The 27,701-nt window shown below is 38.2% G+C and overlaps 1 protein-coding gene across 1 annotated transcript in view; it reads right to left on the bottom strand.

Annotated features, from left to right (window-relative positions):
- LOC138837131 (secretory carrier-associated membrane protein 1) overlaps window positions 1-27,701 on the bottom strand; it is an 86,154-nt gene that overhangs the window by 49,237 nt on the left and 9,216 nt on the right. The window contains exon 2 of the mRNA XM_070035916.1: window positions 15,577-15,654. Within this exon, the coding sequence (XP_069892017.1) occupies window positions 15,577-15,654 (78 nt within the window). The remainder of the gene's footprint in view (window positions 1-15,576; window positions 15,655-27,701) is intronic.

Genomic DNA, 27,701 nt, shown 5'->3' with positions numbered 1-27,701 from the left:
TGCCTGTAATCCTAGCTACTTTGGAGGCTGAGATCTGAGGATTGTGGTTCAAAGCCAGCCCCGGCAGGAAACTTCCTGGCACTCTTATCTCCAATAAACCACCATAAAACTGTTGCTGTGGCTCAAGTGGTAGAGTGCTCACCTTGAGCTGAAGATTTGAGGGACAGTACCCAGGCCCAGAGTTCAAGCCCCAAGACTGACAAAAAAAATAAAAATAAAAGAAAGAAAGAAAAAAAGAACATTACACCAGGAACTGGTGGCTCATGTCTGTAATCCAAGCTACTCAGCTGACTGAGATTTGAGGATCCCAGTTCAAAGCCACCCAGGCAGGAAAATCTGTGAGACTCTTATCGTCAATTAACCACCAAAAAACCAGAAGTAACATTGTGGTTCAAAGGGGTAGAGTTGGGGCTGGGAAGGTGGCTCAGTGGTAGAGTGCTTGCCTTGCATGCATGAAGCCCTGGGTTCGATTCCTCAGCACCCATAAGCACAAAAAGCCAGAAGAGGCACTGTGGCTCAAGTGGTAGAGTGCTAGCCTTGAGCTGAAGAGCTGAGGGACAGTGCCCAGGCCCTGAGTTCAGCCCTAAGACCACCACCACCAACAAAAAAGAACATTATAATTACTACAGTTATACAAAAGTAGGTAGACTGTTCTATAATACAATGAATTTTGCTCACTAGAAATTTCAACAGTGTTAGACAGAGAGAGAGAGAGAGAGAGAGAGAGAGAGAGAGAGAGAGAGAGAGAGAGAGAGAGAGAGAGAGAGAGAGAGAAGCACATGCCTGGAACCAGTGGCTCAGGCAGGAAAATCAGTGAGACTCTTATCTCCAATTAACCACCAAAAAAGCCAGAAGTGGAGCTGTGGCTCAAGTGGTAGAACATAAGCCTTGAGCAAAAAAGATCAGGGACAGCACCCAGGCCCTGAGTTCAGCTCCAGGACCAGCACCAAAAAATCAAAGGCTGAATGTTCCAAGACCTTTCAAGAATGGGAGATCAGGAGTTGTCTTGTCATGCATATATCAATACATCTTCTCCATCTTGGTTTTCTTCTATATTTTAAATACCTACTGAAGAAAATGTCTCCTTGCTTTCTCCTGCTCAAGGTCTATAAGAATGTATGTGTTCACAGATCTCTTACATCAGAAATCCCAGGCACGTAACCAAAAATATAGACTACTTCATTACAGACAACCTCAAGGGGCTAAGAAGGAATTTGTATGTTTAACAAGTTCTCCAGAGTGATTCTTAAATGAATGAAAATAAGAACTTCCCTGACATCTTCTATAAACACTGTTGTTGGTTTTGTTTTATTTTCCCAAAGAAACTGTCAAAGAATCCTAAAACTTTTTGCAGACAATTCGTGATAACTCTGTCACAGCTTCTGCTTCTGGGGACAACTGACTTATCCGTAGGAACCTCAGACTCAGAGCAAATACTTACTATTTTATCAGAATAGACAAACATTCTAAGACAAGGCTTTTAAGGATGAAAATAAGTATTTGGGAGCCAAACATAGTAACAAACATCTGTAATCCTAGCTGCTTAGGATTCTGATAGTGAGAGCTCTCAGTTCCAGGACATCATCTTAACAGAAAAGGCTTAGTGTGACCTGTTATCCCAGTTATAGCAGGTAGCAAAAATAGGATTCACGGTTGGCCTGGATCAAAAGTGAGTCCAAAGTTAACCAAAACAAAAAGGGCTGGAGGTATGATTCAAATGGTAAAGCATATACCTAGCAAGTGCAAAGCAGCAAATCCTAGTAACGCCCCAACTCAAAAATAAGTAAATAAAAGTATTTGGGGGTGAAGTGAATATTAGCAAAAAGAGATACTCCAGAATGGGAGATTCCAAGTAGAAAAAGGCACAAAAGTAACACAGCACAATGGTGCATTTGCATTCATACAGTCCCTAATCAGTAAGCCCCAAACATACACAAGAATTGGGGATACATTAATGAATTAAATCAAGTGAGTACATCTATTTTCATGGAACTTATATTTTAATAGTACAGGATAAACAAAGAACAAATACAAGGCAAAACATCTTATGAGACAGTATCTTTTATAGAATAGCAGTGATAAAGCACCGCAGTAAATAAGTAATGACTGCAAGCTGAGTGAGGATAATTTTATGAAAGTGGTTAGGGAATATTTGAAAAGGACATCCAGGAGATGAGGAAATAAATTTTGCAGGTATCTGAGGAGAAGCCCATTTGAAGCAGAAGGAACAAGCCAGTAAAATTCATGGGAATGCTTGGCATACAAGAGGATGGTCAGTTTCAGTGTTTACAAGGCCTAGAGTGTGAGAAGATGAGGAACAAAGAGACATATACACGTGACAGGATATTAAAGATTCATGATTTTACTCCAAAAGAAATGAGTTTGAAATTTGCCACTTCATTCTAACAAGTAAAAATATAAATGTATTGAAAAATTATCAACTCTTCTTAGATAATTTGAGAGAGGTATGAACACAGAGCACATTATTGCCCCAAGACTGGAAAAAAAAATAGACAAATGAACACAGAGAGAATGATTTACCAGAGTAAAACTTCTCCAAGAAAGCCAGGCTCACATCTGTAGTCCTTGCTAATCAGGAAGCTGAGATCTAAGGACTGCAATTCAAAGCTAGCCCGGGCAGGAAAGTCCTTGAGACTCTTATCTCCATTTAACTACCAAAAAGCTGGAAATGAAGCTGTGGCTCAAAGTGGAAGAACACTATCCTTGAGCACACACACACAAAAAAAAGCTCAGGGACAGTGCCTAGGCTCTGAGTTCAAGCCCCAGAACTAGCTCAAAAGACAAAACAACAACAACAAAAAAGCAGAAAAACTTAGTGAAAACAATAGTGGGAACCACTAATAGGGCAGGTAATCCTAAACTGTAATTCATGATTGCTGGAAGCACTATGTGGACAACTCTTTTTTCTTCTTCTTCTTCGTCTTTTTTTTATTGTGAAAACACTGTACAGAGGGGTTATAATTACATTGGCAAGATAGTGAGTACATTTCTTATCAAGCATTGTAGCCTCCTCCTTTGTTTACTCTTCCCATCCCTTCCCATCCAATCCTCACCCACCCAATCCTCCCCCACCCCAGCCCAAGTTGTAAAGTTCATTTTCGACATGACAACTTTGTGGACAACTCTTTAGAGTTCAAAACTCCAGGGAGAGGTACTGTGTATGATGGCTCACTGCTGTGATCCAGCTACTCAAGATGCAAGACATCAGCAGGGCTACAGTTCTAAGGTAGCCAGGACAAAAAATTAGTGAGATTCCATCTCATAAGTTAATCATGGTGATTCATATCTATAATACCAGCTATGCAGCAGGCTATAGGAAAATTGAGTCTTGAGGTCAGCATAAGCAAAATCATGAAATGTTATCCAAAAAATAACTAAGGTGATAAAGGTCTGAGAATGTCACAGAGTAGGACATCTACCTAGCAAGTGCAAGGCCCTGAGTTCAAACTCCAGGACCAAAACAAAACAAGGTAGCAGTCTTGGATGGGCATTAGAAGACTGGATACAAATGAGGATTTAATCTCTGATGTTAAAGAAACCCCCAAAATGGGAAAGAAAAAAAAAAGACTTCAGGAAAAAAATCTAATGTTTGTTTTCAGAGCAAAAGTTAATCAAATACGTAAATCAATAACAAAATATCCCACAATGTATGGATATTTTTGAAAAATATAGTTGAAGGAAGAATCACAAGAGAAATATTTAAACTTTGGAACTAAATGAAAAATGTTTTCAAACCAAAATGTTTGAAAACAGTGACTAGACCTAGAAGAAACTGTATTGCACTGAAAACATAAAGCAAAAAACAAGAAAAATCTAAAATCAATAATGCAAACTCCCTTGGGAAGTTAGCAAACAAAGAGCAAATGAAAAGAAATAATAAGAATCAAAGCAGAAAAATCAATTGAAACCAAACAGGGAATCAATAGAAAAAATAACCAACAAAAACTAAAACTTTTTGAAAAAATATCAATTAATTATAAAGCTTCTAGGAAAGCTAACTAGAAAGACAGGATAAAGTATCACTAATATAAAAAGTGAAGCAAAAAATATCACTAACATTGTAAGACCATTAAAAAGATAACTATAGAATACTATGAACAACTCTACCTACAAATTTGGTTATCTAAAAGAATAAATTCCTTGAAAGACACAACCTACCAATACTCACACAAGGAGAATCAGACAATCTATGACTAGTTCACATCTATTAAAGAAATCACATCAATAAGTTGTCAACTTAAAAAACAGAAAACACCACTCCTCAAAAAATTCACTGGTAAATTCTAGCAAATGTTTAAAATGGAATTTTAAATCTCTACAAGCTCTTTCAGATGATATAAATAAGGGCAAATGGTGAACCAATGCAACAGTGACACTCACTAGACACTATATTGGAAACAAACTTTACAACTTAGAGGTGGGGAGTGGGAAAAGGAGGTGGTAAACACTTCAAAAAGAACTGTACTCATTACCTTACTTATGTAACTGTAACCCCTCTGAACACTGCCTTTACAAGAAAATTTTTAAAAAATAAAAAAAGAAATACAAGAAACATATTTTAACTCATCTGAAGTCAGTATTATCCAAATAACAAACCAGATACTACAAGAAAACTGCAGACTAACTATACAACTTGTGGGTGGGGTCAGGAGGGAAAAACTGAGGAAAGGAGTGACATTGTCCAAAAAGAAATTTACTCATTACCTGATTTATGTAACTCATACCCCTCCATATATCACCTTTGCAACATTAAAAAATATTTTCAAAAAACCTGCAGACTAACATCTAAAGAACATACCTGCGAAAAAATCACCAAGTTTTAGAAACCCTGATCTGATCTAAATATCAAGGTTTCAAACCAGCCTGGGAAGAAAAGCCCTTGAGATTCTTATTTCCAACTAACCAGCAAAAAGCTATAACTGGAGGTGTGGTTCAAGTGGTACAGTGCTAACCCCTTGAGTGGAAAAAGCCAATCAAGAGGCTAAGTACCTGAGTACAAGCCCCAGTACCAGAACAAAAATAAAATGGCCCATAGATATAAATATAAAATGCAAAAGCATACACTTCCCAGAAGATAACATAGGAGAAAAGATAAGTAACCTGGGGTTTGGTGATGATATTTTGTGTGTGTCAGTACTGGGACTGTCCCTTAAGGCTGGTGCTCTACTACTTGAACCACAGCTCCACTTCCAGCTTTTTGCTTGTTAAGTGGAAATAAGAGTCTCATGAACTTTCCTGCCTGGGCTGGCTTCAAACTATGATCTTCAGATCTTAGTCTCCTGAGGTATTAGGATTACAGGCCTAGGCCACTGATACCTGGCAATGATGACATTTTAGACGCAACTCTAATGCATTAGAAACTTTCTGTCACTGTGATGAAATATCTGAGACATTCAACACAGGTTTATTTCAGCTGACGGTTTCAAAGGTTTCATAGTCATTTGCCCCCATTGCCTTTGGAGCTGAGTGAGTGGCAAAGCATAACATCGGGCAGAAGCACATGGTGGACAAAAGCTGCTTAATTCAAAAGCTGCTTAGCTCATGGCAGCTGGGAAGCAGAGAGTAAGGAACCCAGTATCACCCTCAAGGACACACCTATAGTAACCTGACCTCCTCTCATTTTGTTCTACCTCTTAAAGGTTACCCAACTCCCAATAATGCTATTGGCTGGGGACTAAGTCTTTTCCACATGAGTTTTGGAGGGGACATTAGAGATCCAAAAGTAACAATCAATGATATGATCCATGAAAGAGGTGACAAGCTAGAGTCCAGTAAAATTAAAACTTCTAGCCAGATGCTTGTAATCTTAGCTACTCAGGAGGCTGAGATATGAGGATTGCAGTTCAATGCCAGTATGAGCAGGAAAGTCCATGAGACTCCTATCTCCACTTAACCACCAAAAAGCTGAAAGCAGAGGTATGGCTCAAATACTAGAGCACTAGCCCTGAACAAAACCAAAGAAACAAACAAAAAAAGCTTAGGGACAGTGCATAGGCCCTGAGTTCAAGCCCCAGAAATGGCACCAGAAAAAAATGAAAAACTCCTGTTCTACAAAGGGCAATGTCAACAATTAAGATAAGCCATCAAGTGAAAGAAAATATTTGCAAAATATTCAAAATATTTAAAGGCTCTTAAAATGCAGCAATAAAAATTATCAATCTGATTAATAAATGAACAAAAGACATCACGTATACTTCAAAGGAAAATACACAGGTGGCAAGTAAGCAAATGCAAAGATGTTCCACATGACATGTCATCAGAGAAATGCAAATCAAAACAATAACATACCAGTAGACACCTATTAGAATAGCCAAAATCCAAAACACTGTCAACAAATGTTGGAGAGATTATAGAGGAACAGGAGCTCTGTTACTGATTGAAATTCAAAAATGATACAAGTTTGGAAGGCAGTTTGGCAGTACCTTACAAAACTAAACAAAACTGATGGCAGCCAGATGGCCAACTAGAAGCTCCAAGGGCTCTTGTGTTCTAAAAAGAAATAAAATAACTGAAACATTTCAACTAAGGAAAAAACAAAAGGACAGTAAAGAATCAGCAGAATTCCTTTGGAGCACAAAAACCCAGAATGAACAAGGGGAAATTGGAAGGAAATATCATGTTTCCACCCCCCTCCCCAGTCAGAATCAGCTGAGAAAGCAGGGACTTCTGTGAGGAAAAGGTAAACATGCTAATTGCCACAGTCATATCATGTAGTCTCTACAACTGGACACTCACAGGCTCTGAGCACAGCTGAATGTGCACTCTCTAGTCTACGGGCTAATGGTCTCTCTGAGAAGGTAATTACTTGCCCACCACCTCCACTCTGGCTTGTGCTGCTATGGTTCTGCACCATGTTGTAAACAGAGCCACAGCCGGTATGTCCTGCTCCAGGGGCAAGTAGCTATTGCATCCCTCCATCCGTTATGCTCAACTACAATGTTAACAACACCCCCAGTAATATGCATCTGAAACTTGGCCTGCTCTTATGCACTGTCCCCTCTGGCAGTCATCCCCATGCCTTACAGGCCAACTTTTGTGGCACCCCATCTCTAGAGATCCAGAGGTTCTGCTTATTCTGCATCTTCTGGGATCATACCAACTTGGTGCCTTGCATCAGAGAAAATCAGAGCCTTGGCTAAGTTTTGTCACGCTGCTCACCAGGCCAAAGAGCCATATACCTCACCAACTGGACCTGTACTAGCTGCCCAAACTCCAATCTATTGAGGCACCATACCTGTCCAAGGGGAATAATCACAGTGTGCTTCCTGCCCTTTGGGGCACCAGGTCATAGCAATATCTTACCATTTTGCAGCCATAGAACCCGGCTTTACCATTCCACAGTCACCTTGCATGTTGCTTCATCTCACATTACCTCATTACCACATCCTAAGCTGCCCCTGTGCCGTTGGTTCCAGGTCCCAAACTTGCATTACACTACTTTCCAAGGCTTGAGAATCCAGAATACCCTTGAGCTACACCTGTGCTATGCCCTGCTCCCGATGGGTCAGAACTACAATGACGGAGCCCCCTGTACAGTGCTGGTATGTGCCTCTGAGCAACAACTAGCTTAGAGAGAGAATGATGTCCACTTACGCCTTGGAAAATGGACAAACATCTCAATTCACAGATGCAACAGCAGTTTCACAAGATGCTGACCTAGAAACCTAACCCCATAGCTGCTCAAGAGCTTTAGAATAGATCCCCACCTATGCCTAAATTGTAGTGTCTTTGGCTGCCTGTGAGCAATGTTAGACCCCAAAGCAAAATTCTCTCAGCTAAAATTCCCTACTGTAAGGAGGCAAAACCAAAAAGATCTCTAAGACCCTTGATCTAGAACAGGAAGACCTCTCAGATTCTTGCCTTAACGACTGATAGTGTCATCATCACTGCCATCATCACTGCCACTAATTCCTGGAGCCTAGAACAGTAAGGCACCAGTGGTAATCACTACCACTGATCACAAATAGGGAAGCCATATAGACTGTTACCGCATCTACACAACCAGAACCTCTACATTCTGTCCAACCAGCACCCTCAGGCTCATCTGCAAGTTAAAAAGTCTTCCACTATAAAAATCACTGTAAAGAATGAAAGAACTGCGCAGTGCAGACATCATCAGTACAGGAACACAAGAGAAAGAAAACATGACACTACCAAAGGAACACAATTCATTCTCTAATAACTGACCCAAAGAAACAGAAACATACTAAGGAACTCCTTAAGATAATAAGAAACTCAGCCAAATGCTATAGAATAATAGGCAATTCAACCAGACCAAGAAACAAGTCAGATCTCTCTGAGAAATTCAACAGAGATGGCTAACATGAAAAAAAAAATCTTAGAAGTGAATAATCAATAAAATCAGCCAGGCACCAGTGGCTCATGCCTGTAATCCTAGCTACTCAGGAAGCTGAGATCTGAGGATTGCAGTTCAAAGCCAGCCCCAGCAAGAAACTCCATGAGACTCTTATCTCCAATTAACCACTACAAAAGTGAAAGTGATGCTGTGGCTCAAAGTGGTAGAGCACTAGCCTTGAGCTGTAGGCTCAGGCTCAGAGTTCAAGCCCCATGACTGACCAAATAAATAAAAATAAATAAATAAATTAAATAAATAAAAAAGATATTTGGGTGCTTCACTGGCACACCATATCGAACAGAAGAATCTATGAATCTGAAGGTATGTTTTTTTGTTGTGTTTGTGACTCAGAGCAAGTAAGAAAAAGAGCTTTAAAAAAAAAAAAAAAAGCCGGGCGCCGGTGGCTCACACCTGTAATCCTAGCTACTCAAGAGGCTGAGATCTGAGGACCACAGTTCAAAGCCAGCCTAGGCAGGAAAGGCCATGAGACTCTTATCTCCAATAAACCACTAGAAAACCAGAAGCGCCACTGTGGCTCAAGCAGTAGAGAGCTCGCCTCGAGCTGAAGAGTGCAAGGACCGTGCACAAGCCCCACGACCAACCAAAAAATAAAAATACAGTGAAGACGGCCTGTGGTATTTAGGCAACATTATTAAATACACAATTTTTGACATCTGAAATCTCATGAAGAAACAATGCTTATTTAATAAAATGATTGCTGGAAACTTCCCTAGTCTTGAGAGTAATATACAGATCATATTCATGAAGCAAGGAGATCCACAAATATATTTAACACAAAGATGTCCTCTCCAAGATACAATATAATCAAACTATCAAAGACAAAACGTGAATTTTCAAAAAGCAATAGAAAAACAAGTCACATATAAAAGAATTTCTACTGACTAATAAAAATATCAATGGATTTCTCAGCAGAAACCTTACTGACTCATTTTCAGACAGATGGAAGCAGTCATGGAAGTACAAACCAGCAAATCAACAAGGCAAAGATGAGACAGGAGGATCACCAATTCCAGACCAGCCTCAGCTACACTTGATGGACACAGGTGACTCACAACTATAACCCTAGGTATTCAGGCAGGAGACCAAGATCAGAGGATCACTGTTCAAAGTCTTTGTGAGCAGACAAATCTGAAAGACTCTTTTCTCCAATTAACCAGCAAAAAAGAGGAGGTATGGCTCAAGTGGTAGAGCACCAATGTTGTGCTGAAAAACCCAGGAGAGAACACAAAGCCTGAAATTCAAGCATCATTACCAACATATACACACATACATTCATGCACACATGGGGGGGTAATATGAGAAATTATTTGACTCAACATTTTCCCTCTCTACTTCTGTAGTAACACATGGAAAAAAAATTCCAAAGAAGTCAGATGGTTTGCCTCAAGTTAACCACTAATTATCGGTAGGACCCAGATTAAAAGTCAAATCTTCTGATGCTCCATGTCTTGAATGATGTTAGAGACAAGTCTTTCTTACATAAATCAATTATTTATGTCCCTCATCTTCAAATACCATCTGGGCATGTCACGCTAGCACAAGCTGGAATTTTCTGGCCAACAAGTACAGACTTGCTGCTTGCAACATATGAGAGAAATCACCCATGGCAGCAACTAGCAGAAAAGGAAACAGGCTAACTGTAATGGCATTTAGGACCTGAGAAATGTCCCTAAAGATTGACAGAAGTAACAATGTACTTCCTTCCCCAGACCCAACATAGGTGTTCCCATCCCAGCCCTCAATGCTACACAGAAGAATTTCTGTCAAAGCCACAAAGCCAACCTGCAACCTAAGCCTGCAACAAGTGAGAATGAAGCTGCAATAGGCATTTTAAACTGTTCTCTAACTCAAAAGAGAAACATTCCCCCAAAATAAAAATAAATGTCCCTTAAAGATGAGATAATTCTAGTAATTCAGGCATAAGGGAACCTGTCTACTATTGTCAACATAATCTCAGGAGGAAAACACTTTGTAAATGCAAGTGAAAAACATTTCATAACTCAAAAGTTTTATAGTATATCTTAATTCAAATTAGTCACATTTCAAGCATTCAAAAGCCAACCAACTATGTGTTTGTATTGTAAGGTACCTTCTGACATTTTCTCTGAACTTATATAACAACAGAATGAATATATAGATTACAAAACTATTAATAGTTACTCGTCTTCCTTAAATACCTTAAAGTACCTTTCAAATAAATTTTTATTAAAAAGAAACCAATTCTAAGACTGGACATAGTAGTACATACCTATAATACGTGAGAGACAGAAATTGGGAGGATCACAGTTTGTGACCAGGCAAGGCAAAATGTGAGACCCAATCTCAACCAACAAGCTGTAATCTCAGTGATGTAGGAAGCAGAGGTAGGAACATCTCAGTCAGAAACTGGCCCAGGGCAAAATTAGGAGACTCAATCCAAAAAAATAACAGCAAAACAGAGCTAGGGCTATTGCTCAAGTGATAGGGCACCTGCCTAGCAAGTGAAAAGCCCTGACTTTATGGCTATAAATAATAAGAAAGTTATTTTTTTAAAGAACAAGGTAACTCTAGGTTATGCAGTCAGATATTCCCCTGAACAATCTTGCCTCTTGGCCTCAAGTACCCCATCATGCAAGATGTACGTTTCATTTTCACAAATACTTTTCTAAAATAAATATGAGTATTATCAATCAACTAAAACAGTATTTGGACTGAGATGTAGCATATCACCTTCGTCAATTATCCAAGTACATTTAATGCTGATTTTTTTAAATAGTCTCAAGCACACAAAAAAAGACATATTTCTGAAACCACACAAGGGCAAAAAAAAAAATGTTTAGGTGTTTTTAGTATTTCAACTGGGTTTTCCACCATAAAATGTACTAAATTCTCTCATAAGAATTTTCCTGGTTCTGAAATACCTCAAATCTAAAAGAAATATTTCATTTTAAATGGACTTCTCATTATTGCCTATATGCCTACTCAAAACTAGCCTCTTTCAGAATATACCAATGACTTCTGTGGAGATGTGTGCTGATCACAAGAAGCACTAAGAAACATTATTATTGGTAGTCACATACACATACACATATTCACTGGTTAAGAATACTGTAATTTGGGCATTTACTATATGAAAGTAACATTGCATTTTTTTAATTTAGATTAAATTCTATATAATTGCAGGAAGATATATAAATACTTGTTTAGGGGCTGGGAAGGTGGCTCGGTGGTAGAGTGCTTGCCTTGCACGCATGAGGCTCTGGGTTCGATTCCTCAGCACCACATAAGCAGAAAAAGCCGGAAGTAGCGCTGTGGCTCAAGAGGTAGAGCACTAGCCTTGAGCTGAAGAGCTGAGGGACCAGACCCAGAGTTCAGGCCCCATGACCAGAAAAAAAAAAAAAAAATGTGTGTGTGTGGGGGAACTACTCTTTTCAAAAAACCTAGCTGTGACTACAAAGTCTTAACACTTGTGTGTGGGTTTCTGTATTTTTTCAAGATCCTCTGTGTTTTTGTGTTAAGACTTTATTTAGATGAGTTTTTCAAAAACCAGAGATATCTTCTTGAGGCTCTATCTCTTAAAAACAGCACTAGCAAAATATAAAAGATAAAAACTTAACAGAAAATAAGAGTTACTGGACTAAGGGCCTGGCTCAAGTGGTGGAACACCTGCCTAACAAGCATGAGGCCCTGCCAGAAAGAGACAGGTGGGGAGAGAGAAAGAGAAAGAGGAAAGGAGGGAGAGGAGAAAGAGTAGGAGAGAAGAAGGGAAGGAAGGAAGAAAACACAGAGTTACTACTGCTTACTAACTGGATGTCTTGTGTATTATAAAGTAAAAATTTTAAATATTCATTTTGAATGTTGTAAAAATTCAATAAGGTAAATGTAGGTAATCACATGATACAATGTACACAAGTTGATAAAGAAAATACTACAATTGATAAAAATAATTTCAAACGCTACTTTAAAAACCAGTAAATATATTTCTAGAAGTCCTCTCAATTATTATATCCCTAAGAATTTATATATATCATTGGTGCTAATGATTCTTCATCTATGTCAGCAAACATTAAAAGTAGTCTTGTTTCCTTTCTCCATTCTACAGAAGTCATATAAGGAGAAAGACATACGGTGAAGTAACAGCTTTCTTTTTCTCATTGGAAACAGCCACTACTAAATATATTTTCATAAATTCTGAGCACCAATTTACTATGAGGTGCATTATAGATTTACATGAAATCACAACTTTTATGTCAAACTGATCTACTACTGGCCTTCACATATGCTTCAACATAACTTACATACTTTCAAGATCCCAGACCTGGGATCTTGTTGCTACTCATGTAGTAAGGGCTATTGAAATTTTAAAGTTCATTTTTATTTTAACTCTTTTACTTTGGGGCTTCTGTTCATTTCTGCTCACAGCACTGTGACAACAAATGTGTGGGGCATTTTTCCCATCTACCAATTCTCCAACTCTCTGGACACAAACTGAGTACAAAAATTCAGTCCATTTCTTGGATGGAGCTAGAAGAAATCATGTTGAGCGAGGTAAGCCAAGAGCAAAGAGACAAACGGTACATGGTCTCCCTGATTAGTGGATGTTAAATCCAAAATGTTAGGTGATACGACAAAATTAACAGGACTTAAGAAACAAAGAACTTCCACTCATCTGGTCGAACCACTACTAAATATCCCCATGCTGCTGACCACATGTATGGTGTATATGTGTACACCGTTATATGTTATAGACCGTGATGGACAATTTGCTCCAGGAAAGTTAGAATGAGCTTGTGACTTTAAATGAGCATCATTATTCCACAATACTATGAAATTTGGGAAATTATGTAATCACTTAATCACAATTTAAAGGAAGGTAGGGAGGGAAGGGATAGTAGGGGGAAAACAATGGAGGGGGTAACAATGCTCAATAGGAAGTGTACTCATTACCTCACTCATGTAACTGTAACCCTCTGTATAGTATCTTTACAATAAAAAATTAAAAAAATAAATAAAATAATATAACTTATATTCCAAAAAAAAAATTCAGTCCATTTCTGACACTACATAGCAGGACTAGTATAGACAGCTCAGCCCCCTTTCAGATACAGTGATAAATTCCAGGTTAGCAAGTGTACCTGGCAACTAGTTTCCACGAGCTCTTTCTTAAGCTTAATGATTTTTTAAGAACCACACATAACTGAAGAAAACAATTTGCTATTACTATTTTTATTATTATAAAAGATATAATTCTAAGGCAGTCAAATGGAAGAAATCTAAGGACAAAACATACGAGTGACAGCTTAGAGCTATCAGGTACTTTCCAGCCCTCCAAGTTCTTAATGTTTTATGGTGGTTTCACTGCCTAGGCCTGACTGATTAAATCATAGGCTATTAGTGACTAATGCAATCTCCAGGCCTTCCCCTCCCTCTCTTGAAGGGCAGGTTTAAAGTTCTAATCTCCAATCATGCTTGGTTCTTTCTGTGACAGTATCTATCCTAAAGCTAGCTAGGAGACCAGCCACCCCAGTCATTTCATTAATATGTAAAAGACTTTGGAGATTTCACAAGTTTTAGAAGCCACATGCAGGGACTGGAACAAAGACAAAATATATTTCTTTTTGGTCATACTTTATACAAAGTTCTCCTAAAACTAAGGAGTTAATATATCTTAAAGAAATTTCCAAACAGAAACCATGTTCTTTCAGCACTATTTTCTAGACTATAAAAAACATATTATCAGGAAGGAATGACAATCAGTTATGAATAATTATACTGAGATGTAAATCCAAGCATATAATTGAAGAATTTTAATATCTTTCAGATAATTGTTAACATTTCTAGAGCTAATTAGGGTTCTGAGGAGTGTCTAAGATAAACATGCAAAGGCTTGGAAGGTGGCTCAGTGGTAGAGTGCTTGCCTTGCATGCATGAGGCCCTGGGTTCGATTCCTCAGCACCACATAAGCAGAAAAAAAAAACCGGAGTGGCGCTGTGGCTCAAGTGGTAGAGTGCTAACCTTGAGCTGAAGAGCTGAGGGACAGTGCCTAGGCCCAGAATTCAGGCCCCACGACCGGGCCCCAAAATTAAAAAAAGATAAACATGCAAGTATAGAAGACTATTTGCTGGAGAAGTTATCTACAGAATTTACCTCTCAAGTTCTCTAATCTGATTCACAATAAAATCATCAAGAGTTTGTTTTGTTTTTTGCCAGTCCTGGATCTTGAACTCTGGGCACTGTCTCTGAGGTTCTTTTGCTCAAGGTTAGCACTCTATCACTTGAGCCACAGTGTAACTTCTGGCTTTTTCTGTTTATGTAGTACTGAGGAATCAAACCCAGAGCTTCATGCATGCTAGGCAAGCACTCTACCACTAAGCCACATTCCCAGCCCCAAGAGCTTTTAAAAATATGTTCTAACCACAAGAAATCAGGACCATAATGATAAGGTAAGAAAGTCCCTTAAATACTTTACATTCAGAGTAGCAAACAATTACACTTCTATACGGCTTATTCTTGCATGTTATAAATCAAAACTAAATTCTGCAGGGAAAAATATGCTTTCCTAGACCAAGTAAAGTTCCAGAAAGAGGGATGGTAATATTCAAAATAGCATAATTCCAAAGACAATCACAGAAATATACAGTTCCACAAGTTTCCATTGTCAGAAAGCAACAGCCTATATATCATAAGCAAACATGTAGTCAACAAACATTTCTCTCTTTTAAGTACTCTAAGTACTAAGTTACAGATTATAAAAGAAAATGTGAGGAATTTCACTAGAGCAGTTGATTTTCAATTACTACTGATGGCCTTCATATTTTAAAATACCTAACTTGCTACATTCTAAACAAAACATCAACAGTATTTGATATAAATTTAACCAAGCAATTAAAAAAGAAAACAGAAGCCGGAGGCCAGTGGCTTATGCCTACTCAAGAGGCTAGGATTTGAGGATTATGGCTTGGAAGGACTGGGGCAGGAAGGTCCCTAGGAATCTAAAGCATCAAAAAGCCAGAAATGAAGCTTTGCTCAAGTGGTAGAGCTCTAGTCTTGAAAAAAAAAAAAAAAAACTCAAGGGCAGTGGCCAGGTACTGAGTTCAAGCTTCAGGACTGCCCCCAAAAAAGAAAAAAAGTTAAAATAGAATCTCTATTTTTTTTTCTACTTAAACACTGCAGAGTAGTCCAATTAGGAATAATCTTACTGTTCTTGAATCCGAAAATGGATTGTATTCATCAAGTCCTGGTGGAACATTTCTTGTCACCTGAGTAACAGAAGGATCCTAGAATAAAATATAAAGAAAAAAATTACTCATGCTGTAAGGCATTATTTTGATATTTATGTATTTGCTGTATCCCTACTTTTAGTCACCCCACAAAAGTAACAACAACAACAAAAAAGACACATTTGAACAAAGGACAAACTCAAACCCTCAGAAAAAATTAAACCCTCATACCCACAAGGAAAAACAAAAACTGGGTTCAACTGTTATTCTATAAAGTGGACAGCAGACTGCCTACTAGCTGTGTAAAACTGACTAAACAAGAGCACCTGAACAAATCTTGGGTAACACCACAACCCATTCCTTAGGGCTCACAAGGGTTCCCATGTTATATTAATATCTTCGTTCAGATGTTTCCCAAGGGCCAATTCAGGCACATTACAAATTAATGTCAAATCCAGCCAACATCCAGAGTAGTCAATACTATGACACTCTCATTTTCCTCCACTCAAGTTAATCTTTACTTGACTATAGTTTATTTTTACACCATTCTAGATAGTCTTCCCCTTCCAAGTACATTAGAACATTATCCCAGCTTTTCAAATTGTTTAATATTGGTCTTCTTTACTTAATCATAAAATCCTAGGCATTTTCTCTTGATTTTGAATATAAAGCACAAATATTAACATTTCAACTATATAATTTATATGGAAAGCATTTCACAAACTGTATAGTAGCCTAATTTGTCTTTATATTGCTAGTCTAAAACTTTAGCATGAATAATAATAATCAAATAAAATACAGACTGCTGTATCCCATTCAGTATTCCAGTGTGGCCTAAAAACCTACACTGCTAACAAGTTAAAAATACTGCTCCTGCCCTTCTACTTGTATTTTTTTATTAGTTCTTCTACTTGTACTTTTATTTCTACCTTTCAAAAATGCAAAGCTAACCTTGTCATTCCCTTCCTCTAACCCCTTTCCTCTGTCCCTCATCCACTTAAAGCTTTTCTCAAACTGTAAAATACATATTCCTCAAATAAAATACAAAGCTTCTGTCCATCTAGCCCAGGCCCACCTACTTTTCCAGCTTATCAACTCCTCCATAATCACCCTCACCTTGACAGATCCTTTTCCATTAGCCAAATGAAACAAGCTACTGTAGAAGAGCCTCCACCTTGGCCAAAGGCAAATGATGAAGCTTGGGATGTAGCTCAGTGACACAGTGCTTTCTTGGCAAGGGAATGTCCCTAGGTTAAATTTCCAGCACCACTTAAAAAAATGAAATGGTAATGATAAATTCAGAATAACAAAGGCTTTAGACTTATTCAAACAATGAAATAGTAAGGAGGGAAACATTTCAATAAGGATGAAAAATTAGCTATTATTTCCTGGGGTTCTCATTCCAAGTTTATGTAAAAAGTAAGGAACAGAAAGATTATCAAGAGGTGACCAATGCCTCAGGGAAAAAAAGCAAATAAAAACATAAATATCTTAATTTTTCAGCTAGGCACTGCTGAAGCTAATCTCATTCAGAAGAGGGTTTAGAGTGGAAAAGCAGCAAGTGTCATCAACTCCAAATGACCCATGCTCACTATCCACAATACCAATAATTCAGGTTAGTCTGTAGGCACCATATATTTCCTTTCCTAGCTGGACTCCTCGGCCAAGCAGGGAGGGCCTATTAATCACCATCTCTTCACTAAAGATAATCCAGGTATTATCTCATATGCTAAGCAATGATCCTGATATGCTCTCCCTACCAAACTCAATGTTTGTCATCCCCAATTAGCATTAATTTCACTAAGCCATGAAGATATTTATGCAAGCCTTTCCACAAAATATTAGATGGTAACTTCTTTTAAGAAACAAGTCTTTAGTCAGATGTGGTGATACAACTCTAACCCTGGCACTTTAGAGGTAGAGATAGGAGGACTAAGAATTCTAAGTGAGCCTGGACTACATAGCAAGAGCCTGCCTCAAAAGAAGAAAGAGGAGAAGGAGGAGGAGGAGGAGGAAGAGGAGGAAGAGGAAGAGAAAGAGGAGGAAGAAGAGGAGGAAGAAAGGAGGGAGGGAGAGAGAAGAAGAAATGAGTATTTCTTTTAATCATACATTCCTGGTGATACTCAGTTTCTTCAATGAGTATTTCCACTCTAGAGAAACATAGTCATAGTAATGCTTCAAGACAGTAATAATCAAGAATACTTCCTAAAAATAAGTGGAATTATAAAGACAATTCAGCATGTGTAGATGAAGATGTTTGATTTTATGCATAATGAAAACTGCATTGATATATAATTTTTACCTTTTAGATTAACAAAAACAAAATCCAAAAGTCTGCTATACTCTCGACATGCACTGAAACAGAAATTGTTAAAAATTAGCAATACCTAGCAAAATTATATCTGCATTTTTCCTCGGAACTACATTATATCTTCTCAAAATATATTTCAGAGATATACTGGCAAAATATTACTCATTAACAACACAGGACTGGAAGCTATCTAGATCTCACCAGACAGTGTTCTAGCTACAAGACTGAGTCCAGGAGGAGAAACTGGCCACTGTGTCAAAGGCAACCATTATTAGAGCTGCACATGGGGATTTAGGCATACCCCAACAGAAGTGATCTAGATTGGATGACTAATCCAGTTAGTCAGATCGTATTTCTTGATGAGACTGAATATAAAATATAAATATGGGGTAATTAGGAGCCAGGTGTCAGTGGCTTGTGCCTATAATCCTAGCTACTCAGGAAGCTGAGATCTAAGGATTGCAGTCCAAAGCCAACCCCAGCAGGAAAGTCCATGAATACAATTAAGAACCAAAAAGGCCAGAAGTGGAGCTGTGACCCAAGTGGTAGAGCACTAGCCTTGAGCCAAAAAAAAAAAAAAAAACTCAGAGACAATGCCTAGGACCTGAGGTCAAACCCAAGGGCAGGCCTCTTACCCAGTAAATAAAAAATAATAATAAAGCTGACATTAGTTATGGCGTGCAGACAAAAAGAAGCTAAATCTTAATATGGTTCCAAGGAGAAGGAAGAGAGAGCAGTAGGTACAGCCTCTGAGAGGAGCATCCACTGTGAGAAGCTGCCTATGAGACACCAAAGATAGGGTCAATAGAGCAGTCCCTCAACTCCTCTGAAGGAACTCAGCAGAGTAAGAAGAGAAGGAAATGGGACCAGAGCTAATGAAACAAAAGGGAAGGTGGCAGAGATTGAAACTTGAGTTAGTGCAGCTCAAGTTTTATGTTTTATAGACATTGTTTTCATTTGAAAATGGCCCCATTTGTTAGGGAGGGCAGAATGAGGGTGGAGGAGGTGGGTCTAAAGAAACACCTTGTAAACCCAGAGGGAATCTTGCGTTAAAATTACAGACACTCACTGTGTTGGGCTTCCTTTTCTTTCCCAAGAATCTTTACATAAACTTTCATCACCTGAGCTATGTCTTCATGCATTAAAAGCAGAACAGATGGAACCAATATTCTTTGCCACTTTGTATTCCATTAAAATTACATGTAAAAAATTTACTGCCATCATATATCTAAAGGATTTAATAAGTATGAACATTTACTGATCCCTAGTGTACACACTGATTTCCGATGTGCTTACTGACCACAGTAGCTGTTAATCACTCTTTTTCTTCCCCTTCCAATTTGAAAAGAGTAATAGAGAATACAATATAAATCTAGTTTTTCTCTAAAATGTTATAGTATCTCCTTCAGCTGAAAAGTTTATGCTAACCTGAGAAAGCTTTCTGCAAAAAAAAAAAAAAGCAAAAAGAAAAACTAAAACAGCTTCTTCATATCTAAGCTTCAGCTTTTCTCATCTTACCTCATCAATTATCCTTTTTACTCATGTGCTCAACTGCTTCTTAACAAGATAGTTCATATCTATATTTCAATGCTTCAGCATCTTTTAAAATGAACACAAGCGGAAAAAAAACCACACCAAAATTTCAAAGGTTTAGCATTTTCTAAAGCAATTCTGTGGAATAGTTCTAGTCTGAGTTCTGTCACTCTTGAATAAACTTAAAAAAATAAACCTGGGTCCAAATTTTCCTATCTATAAGTAAAAGAATGAACTGTAATAACACATCAGCCTTCTGCCTGAGACTGTATTTTGGGGAAAAAGGGCTCGAAAACATGAGCAATCCCCCCTGTTCTTATAGTTCAGGCAGCACTTTCTCAGGACATTTTGCTCTGATGCTATGAAAAATGTGCTATTTCTCTTTCTTAAACATAAAAGCATTAGTAACACATTGGTAAGTGTTAATGGATAAATTTGGTGGATGCTTGAACAACAGTATTTCTCTCTTATCTTTGCATCTCCAGTGCTATCATGGTGTTGACTGACTTTTAGGAGCTCCATCTTTGTTTGCTAAAGGAATAGCCTGTTCTTGTTCTACTTCACTGGTCATAATCTTTTGGAAACAACTGAGTTTGGTCCTTCTTAATCTTTAACATATCCACAATAATTACCAAAAAATTTTAAACTATGACGACATCTAAAACCATGAAACTCTCCATCTATTAAGTATAATGGCTGATTTAAAAAGCAATATAGCTGAGTGCTGGTGGCCCATCCTATATCCTAATACTCAGAAGACTGATATCTGAGGATCACAGTTCAAAGCAAGCCAGGAACACAAATCCAAGACAATTTTCTCTCCAATTACACAGCAAAAAGTAAAAACTGAAAGTGTGGCTCAAGTGATAGAGTGGGAGGGAAGGGTTTTGAGACCATGAGGCCACGCATGAGGCTTCAAGCCTCAATACCAGCACAAAAACAAAACAAAAAACCTGAAAATGGACTTTTCTTACCATTGCTAAAACATGCCACTGAATCTCCTCAAGTGATACTAATCATTTAACCAAAACAAAAGACATTTGTTCTACTGGCAAAAGAATTACATAGAACAATAGTAAATGCTAGGAAATTCCACTGAGATAAAGGATGCACTCGTGGTATTCCAAATTTCACCATCTATTTTGTAGTGCTATATGTAAGCTACATGAGTTATATAATGATGAGTTATATAATGATCAGTCAAACAGAAAATTTACCTAAAGCCAAACTCAGTGGCATGTGCTTATACTCAGAAAACGAAGGCAGAAAGATCACGTGGGCCCAGGATTTCAAGGCCCACCTGGGCAACATAATGAGACTATTACAAAACAACAAAATATATTTTATAAAAATTAAAAAGGAAGCCGGGTGCTGGTAGCTCACGCCTGTAATCCTAGCTACTCAGGAGGCTGAGATCTGAGGATCGCGGTTCAAAGCCAGCCCGGGCTGGAGAGACCATGAGACTCCTATCTCCAATAAACCACCAGAAAACTGGAAGTGACGCTGTAGTTCAAGTGGTAGAGCGCTCGCCTTGAGCTGAAATGCTGAGGGACAGCGCCCAGGCCCAGAGTTCAAGCCCCACGACCGACAAAAAAAATAAATAAATAAAATAAAATAAAATTATAATCCATTAGATAGTATTTCTATAAATCATTTATCTGATATGTGTGCCTATCTAGAATACATAGAGAACTTACAACTCCATAGTAAAAAGAAAAACACAATTCAGAAATGGACAAAAGGTCTAAATAGACATCTCTTCAAGAAGATAAGTAAATGGTCAGTAAATAAGCACAAACATCTAAGATACCACTGCACAACAGCTAGTACGGCTATAATTAAAAAATGCATGTTACCAAGAAGATAGAAAAAACTGGAGTCCATGTACTCTGCTGTCCAACCAATATAGGCTAATCAGTTATCACATGATTTAACGATTTTATTCTTAGCTGTATACCAAAGAGAAAAGCATAAGTCCAAATTGTACAAACATATTTACAGCCATATTATCACATTCCAAAAGTGGAAACACAAATATATATCAACTAGTGAATGAAAAATAAAATGTAGCTTATCCATTCAATAGTATGTTAATTGGCCATAAAAAAGAAGTCCTAATCCACACTATGACATGGATGAATTTTGAATATATTATGCTAAGGAATAAGTCATAAAAGTCTACATTCTATTCCAAAAGTCACAATTCTATTGATATGAAATGTCCAGAAAGTATCCTAGTGGTCACACAGGACTGGGAAGGTTGAGGAAAATTTCAAAGTGACATCTCAAAGGTAGGAGATTTCTATCTAAAGTGATGAAAATGTTTTTAAATCAATTGTAGAGATAAATGCAACTGTGAATATATTAAAACCACTGAATTACACCCTTTGCATGGGTATGAGTTATATCTCCAAGTTCTTTGCTTCCCTTAAAAAATAATCAACTGTTGTATTTCTTGGAAGAAATGTTGCCAAAGTCTATAAATCCTTGTATCTTTACAACCTACATCACTCTGTGCCCTCACTTAATAAATCTATTATGAAAAAAGTAGGGAGAGATGGGGCCAAGGGGGTTAGCAAACCAAGAACTGCTATACTGACATTCTACTTGGAACATTTATATGTTGGAGGCTATACTTTAGCATCCTTTTATATAAATCACTGAATTTCTTCTGAAATTTGAGAAACTGGGTACTTAATATAACTAGGGGACCTAATATTCACGTACTGAAATCGGCACACATGAAAAAAAATGTTCACATCTAACAAGAAAATAATGAATTGTATATTTTGATCAAATGATACAGGAATTAAATCACCTTTGACCATTAAAGAAATCACCACTGAACTGGGATCACAGAGGTGAGGGAGAGCAGATGCCTCCCACTAAATACCCTGTATGTTCAAGAGATTTTTTCAGAAAATAGTTTGTTAACATTTGTAATGATTCCCTCCCCACAAGATTAATAGGTTTTCTGACCCCTGCAGGCTTAGCGAACCACTGCTATCCTTACTATCTGGCCATTTCATATCAATTGGATCATGTACTACATAGTCTTTTATGATCAGCTTTTTTCTCTTAGTATAATATACTCAAAGTATTACTAAATGTAGCAAGCAAAGATATGTGAAATTTTGAAAGATCTTTATATTACAGGTAATCAACTTTAAAGTGAAGTTTTTCCCCATGAGAGAAGAGTACATAGTTCACAGGTAGTAAAGTTCCTAAGATCAATGCCACCCAGCCAATACCAACCAAGCTTTCTCTAGAACAATGTAATCATGGGAGGAAAACATAAAATGTATGAAAAACCAGATTCGTCTCTTCTAGCCACCTATGATTTCAAAAAGTAAATCACAGTTTTAAAGACTATTTTACTTTTAATTAGCATATATTAGCTACACAAGGCTATACACAATTTCTTTGGAATACTTTGTGTACACACATGGGGATGTCACAATCAATCTCTTGGTCCATCAGTCTTTTACCCTCTGCTCCAACTTTAAAAACTGTAAATGCAAGCCGGGCGGTGGTGGCTCACACCTGTAATCCTAGCTACTCAGGAGGCTGAGATCTGAGGATTGCGGTTCAAAGCCAGCCCGGGCAGGAAAGACCACGAGACTCCTATCTCCAATAAACCACCAGAAAACCGGAAGTGGCGCTGTAGCTCAAGTGGTAGAGCGCTCGCCTTGAGCTAAAGAGCTGAGGGACAGCGCCCAGGCCCAGAGTTCAAGCCCCATGACCAAAAAAAAAAAAAAAAAAAAAAAACTGTAAATGCAAATATAAAAGAAAACAAGATGTCTTTGATAATCCTATCCAGTGTACAACTCTCCGACATTTCAATGAAACTTCAATTTTATTTTTGTCACAAAAGCAAAATGCACTTTCCTTACTTATCCTCAGTTCAAGTTGTGATATACAATACCTTCTAAAATTCCTAAGCTTTGGAAGGCAACCAGTAATTTATGTTTTGTTTCTGTTACTATTTCTGTTAATACCAAAAAGTTTAAAAGTTAATGAAAATTAGAGTCTGCCTTAGAAAATACAGGCAATTTAAGGATGAAATAAAGATTAATCATACGTTACAACCAAAGATAATCTTGCACTATTATTTATTTTCTTTATCTGTTATTTTAAGAGACTCTTTGTCTGATTCAAAAGGAAGTATAGATTTAAAAAAAATAATGACAAATAAGTAGTGAAAGTAGAAAAGTAATTTGCCTGCAGTTACCTAACTATCTGACTCTGGAGCCCACTTTCTAACCTACTCCCCTCTAGTAGCAGAAGACACATCTCAGCAACTTCCTTTTTCTCCTTGTGTAGCTCTTAACACGAGGCAAATACCACAATGTATATGGTTCACGGAACATTTTCTCAACTCTAAATGATAATTTGTCCTGAGATTTAAGACTAAATATTTCTATTAAATTTTTCTTTAATCAAATAGAAAAATCATCTATTATGCTTCTTTTAGGCATAGGATAGATGCTAACTTGCATTTATAACATACCACTTACTTGTAAATTCTCTAAAGTGTCTGGCTATATAAGTTGACAAGATTAGATATATATATAAAGCTACAGGACTAACTGGGCATCTAGCTCATGCCTGTAAGTACTAGCTGAGGAGGTTGAGATCTGAGGTTCAAGGTTTGAACTCAACATAAATTCCAGAGGCACTTATCTCCAATTAACCAGCAGAAGCTGGAAGTGTAGGTTTGGTTTATGTGTTAGAGGGCTAATCTTGAGTGGAAAAAGCTAAGTGAGAACATGAGGCCCTGAGTTTAAGTCACAGTCCTGGCATACGTACACGTACACGTACACACACACACACACACACACACACACACACACACACACACACACACACACACACACACACACACACACACACACACGCACAAAAAACCCACAGGACTAAACCTCAAACAAGTATCAACAGCTCTAGAAAATAATTGTCAAACAAGGGAAGGAAGAACAAATGCAATCATGGTATTTAGTATAGATTATGTAGAAAATCAACTATGTAATTTGTGGGCAGGGATGGGAGGGGAAAACTGGGGGAAAGTGAAGGAAGGCATGACATTGTCCAAAAAAGCAATGTACTCATTACCTGACTTAAGAAATGGTAACCCCTCTGTACAACACTTTAATAACAATAAAATTGTATTTAAAAAAATTGTCAAACAATGATAAAATACCCAGTGTTCCTGGCCATAAACCTGATGGTTTTTCCTGTCACCTACCAGTCTCATTTGTCACCATTTTCAATTTATTCCAAATTACCTTATGACAATTATCACCACCGTTAGAGGATTCCCACAGCTAAAATGGCTGCCACTAGCAATGGCTACCATTCCATCCCTGCTTAGTTGCTGCATATATAAGGTTACCAATATGCACTGTTTGATGAGCAAAACTCTTTAGTAGTCATATATACTGACTAGGAGTTAAATTCAGTGTTAGAGCACTTACCTAACATGCCATCCACAGCACCACAAAATAAACGAATGTTGTTATGTATACCAAATTACTTGCATTCAAATGTCTGGCCTGTGTCTTGTATTACCAGTCAAGTTAATATTCACTTTTGCCAGGTAGCAAGGGCTCACACCTATAATTCTAGCTATACAAGAGTCTGAGATCTGAGGATCCTGCCAGCCTAGTCAGGAAAGTCCTTAAGATTCTTATCTCAAATGAACCACCAAAAAGATAGAAGTGGATCTGTGGCTCAAGTAATAGGGCACTATCCTTGAGGGAAAAAAAAAAAATCAAGGACAGCATCCAGGCCCTGAGTCCCAGGGCCAACACACACACACACACACACACACACACACACACACACACACACACACACACACACACACACACACACACACACACACACACACACACACACACACACACACACACACACACACACACACACACACACACACACACACACACACACACACACACCACAAACTGGACCTTACTTATCATAAAAAAATTAAAAATAAACTATAAATGTAAGAGCTGAAACTATATAAACTTTTAGAAAACACAGAATATATTCTTACTTTGAATTCTGGCAAAGGATTCTTAATGAAACCCACAAAAATAGACATCTAAGAGTTGATAAAATTAATCCCAGCTACTCAAATGACAGAGATCAGAGGATTATGATTCTGGGTCAGCTTGGGGGAAAAATAGGTTAAGAGACCCTGTCAACCAGTAACAGCTGGGTATTGAGTTATTCACCTGACATTCTAGTTATTCAGGCACCACAAATGGGAGGAGTGCAGAACAGTTCAGAACAGCCCAGACATAAATGTGAAACTGTGCCTGTCTGATAAGCACAAGGTATTGAGTTAAAACCCCAGTAAAAGCAAAAGATAACCCACAAAAGTGACAGAAAATTTAAGTCAATACCTGATAAAGAACTTTTATATAAAATATGTTTATACTTAGAACTCAATTTTTAACTAATATCTAAAAATAGCTAGGGATTTGAAAGGCATTTCTCCAAAGATGTACAAATCACCAATAGTCCATGAAAAGATTCTCAAAATCAATAGCCATCAGGAGAGTATAAATCAAAACTACAAGACTGTACTTCACACAGATTAGGATTTGCCAAGGAAATGATCTGACAGTTCTTCAAATGATTAAACACAGAGCTGCCATATGACCCAGACATTCTATGCTTAGATATAAACCCAAGAGACTTAAAAACAGGTACAAACAAAACTTTCACGTGAATATTAGAACAGAATTATTTGCAATAACCCCGTCCCCCACAAAAAAAGAAAAAAACAAGTCTCTAGAAAATGGTATAGTGACATTACTTTTTTTTTGATGGGGGGGAGGGCGGGTCAGAGGGCTTGAACTATGGACCTGGACACACTGTCCCTGAGTTCTTCAGCTCAAGGCAAGTGCTCTACCACTTGAGTCACAGCACCACTTTTGATTTTCCGGTGGTTAATTGGAGATAAGAATCTCAAGGACTTTTCTGCCTGGACTGGCTTTGAACCTAGATCCTCAGATATCAGCCTCCTGAATAGCTAGGATTACAGGCCACTGGCACCTGGCATGACATTTCTTTTTATGGAGGGATGGGGCAGTATGTTGGAGATTGAACCCAGGGCCTTGCACAGGCTAAGCACTAGCTCTACCATATCTGAGTTATACCCCACCCCACACTGCTAATTCCTAAAAGGATTCAAAGCCCAATGCTGGGGGCTGGGAAGTTGCCTCAGTGGTAAAGCGCTTGCCTTGCATGCCTGATTCCTCAGCACCACATAAGCAAAAAGAAAAACCCGGAAGTGGCGTTGTGGCTCAAGTGGTAGAGCACTAGCCTTGAGCTGAAGAGCTGAGGGACAGTGCCCAAGCCCAGAGTTCAGGCCCCACGACAGGACCCAAAAACAAAAACAAAAATCAAAGCCCAATGCTGAGAGGAAAAGAACTGCTCTACTGCTTCCTGAGCACAAGTCTATAGGAGATTCCTGTGGCAGTTTTTACATAGGATAGGAACCGAGACTCCATCCCTAGGCCCACATATGTGAAGTCAAAATTAACAGGACAGTACAAACTGCCTCAGTAAGGACAAATGAAAGTGGTAATTGACCTTGTTACAAGGTCAAATCAAACTTCCATGTCACTTTTTACAACCCACACTTACTAAAAGTGAAGAAACTCCCCTTTGTGGTTTAAAAACATCTTATACATTTTGGATTTGCATTCTTCCACTTTACCACCAAAACCTAGGTATAAATACAGGTTTAATTCCACCATAGAAATGTCCCTTTACATTTATGGTTGGGCAATTCTGATTAAAGGAAGCAGATTTATCTAGAAAGGATGCAAAGCTTCACAGACACCGGAATAAAAACATGACAGCATTCCTTGTAGCTAGTTCCAGAACAGCTCTAACGTGGATCTGGGGTTCTAAAAAACAGCTGGCCCTCAAGCCCTACGCAGATGATTCCTACTCCAGTGCTTCCCCAGGGGCCAGGTAACTTTGATGAGATCAGTCAGCTGAGGCTAAGGTGGCAAGGGCCACACAACAGGGGACATGAGAACCCCCTTTAAGGAGCTAGGGAAAGTTCTCCCTCGGCAGAGGCTGAGGCTCAGAGCACAGCAGTCCCCTAGAACATAAAGCCTCCTCTCCAACTGAGATGGTCAGACTCCATTCTAGTCCCATAAAATGACCTCTATGAATACAGAAATATAACAATTACAGTTTCAAAGTAGAAAGAGAAAAAAAAACCTTCAATCAC

Source organism: Dipodomys merriami, unplaced genomic scaffold (genome assembly GCF_024711535.1).
Source record: "Dipodomys merriami isolate MVZ:Mamm:240054 unplaced genomic scaffold, mDipMer1.0.p SCAF_263, whole genome shotgun sequence".
In the NCBI taxonomy this organism is placed as follows: Eukaryota; Metazoa; Chordata; class Mammalia; order Rodentia; family Heteromyidae; genus Dipodomys; species Dipodomys merriami.
This window is presented reverse-complemented; position numbering and strand designations above follow the sequence as displayed.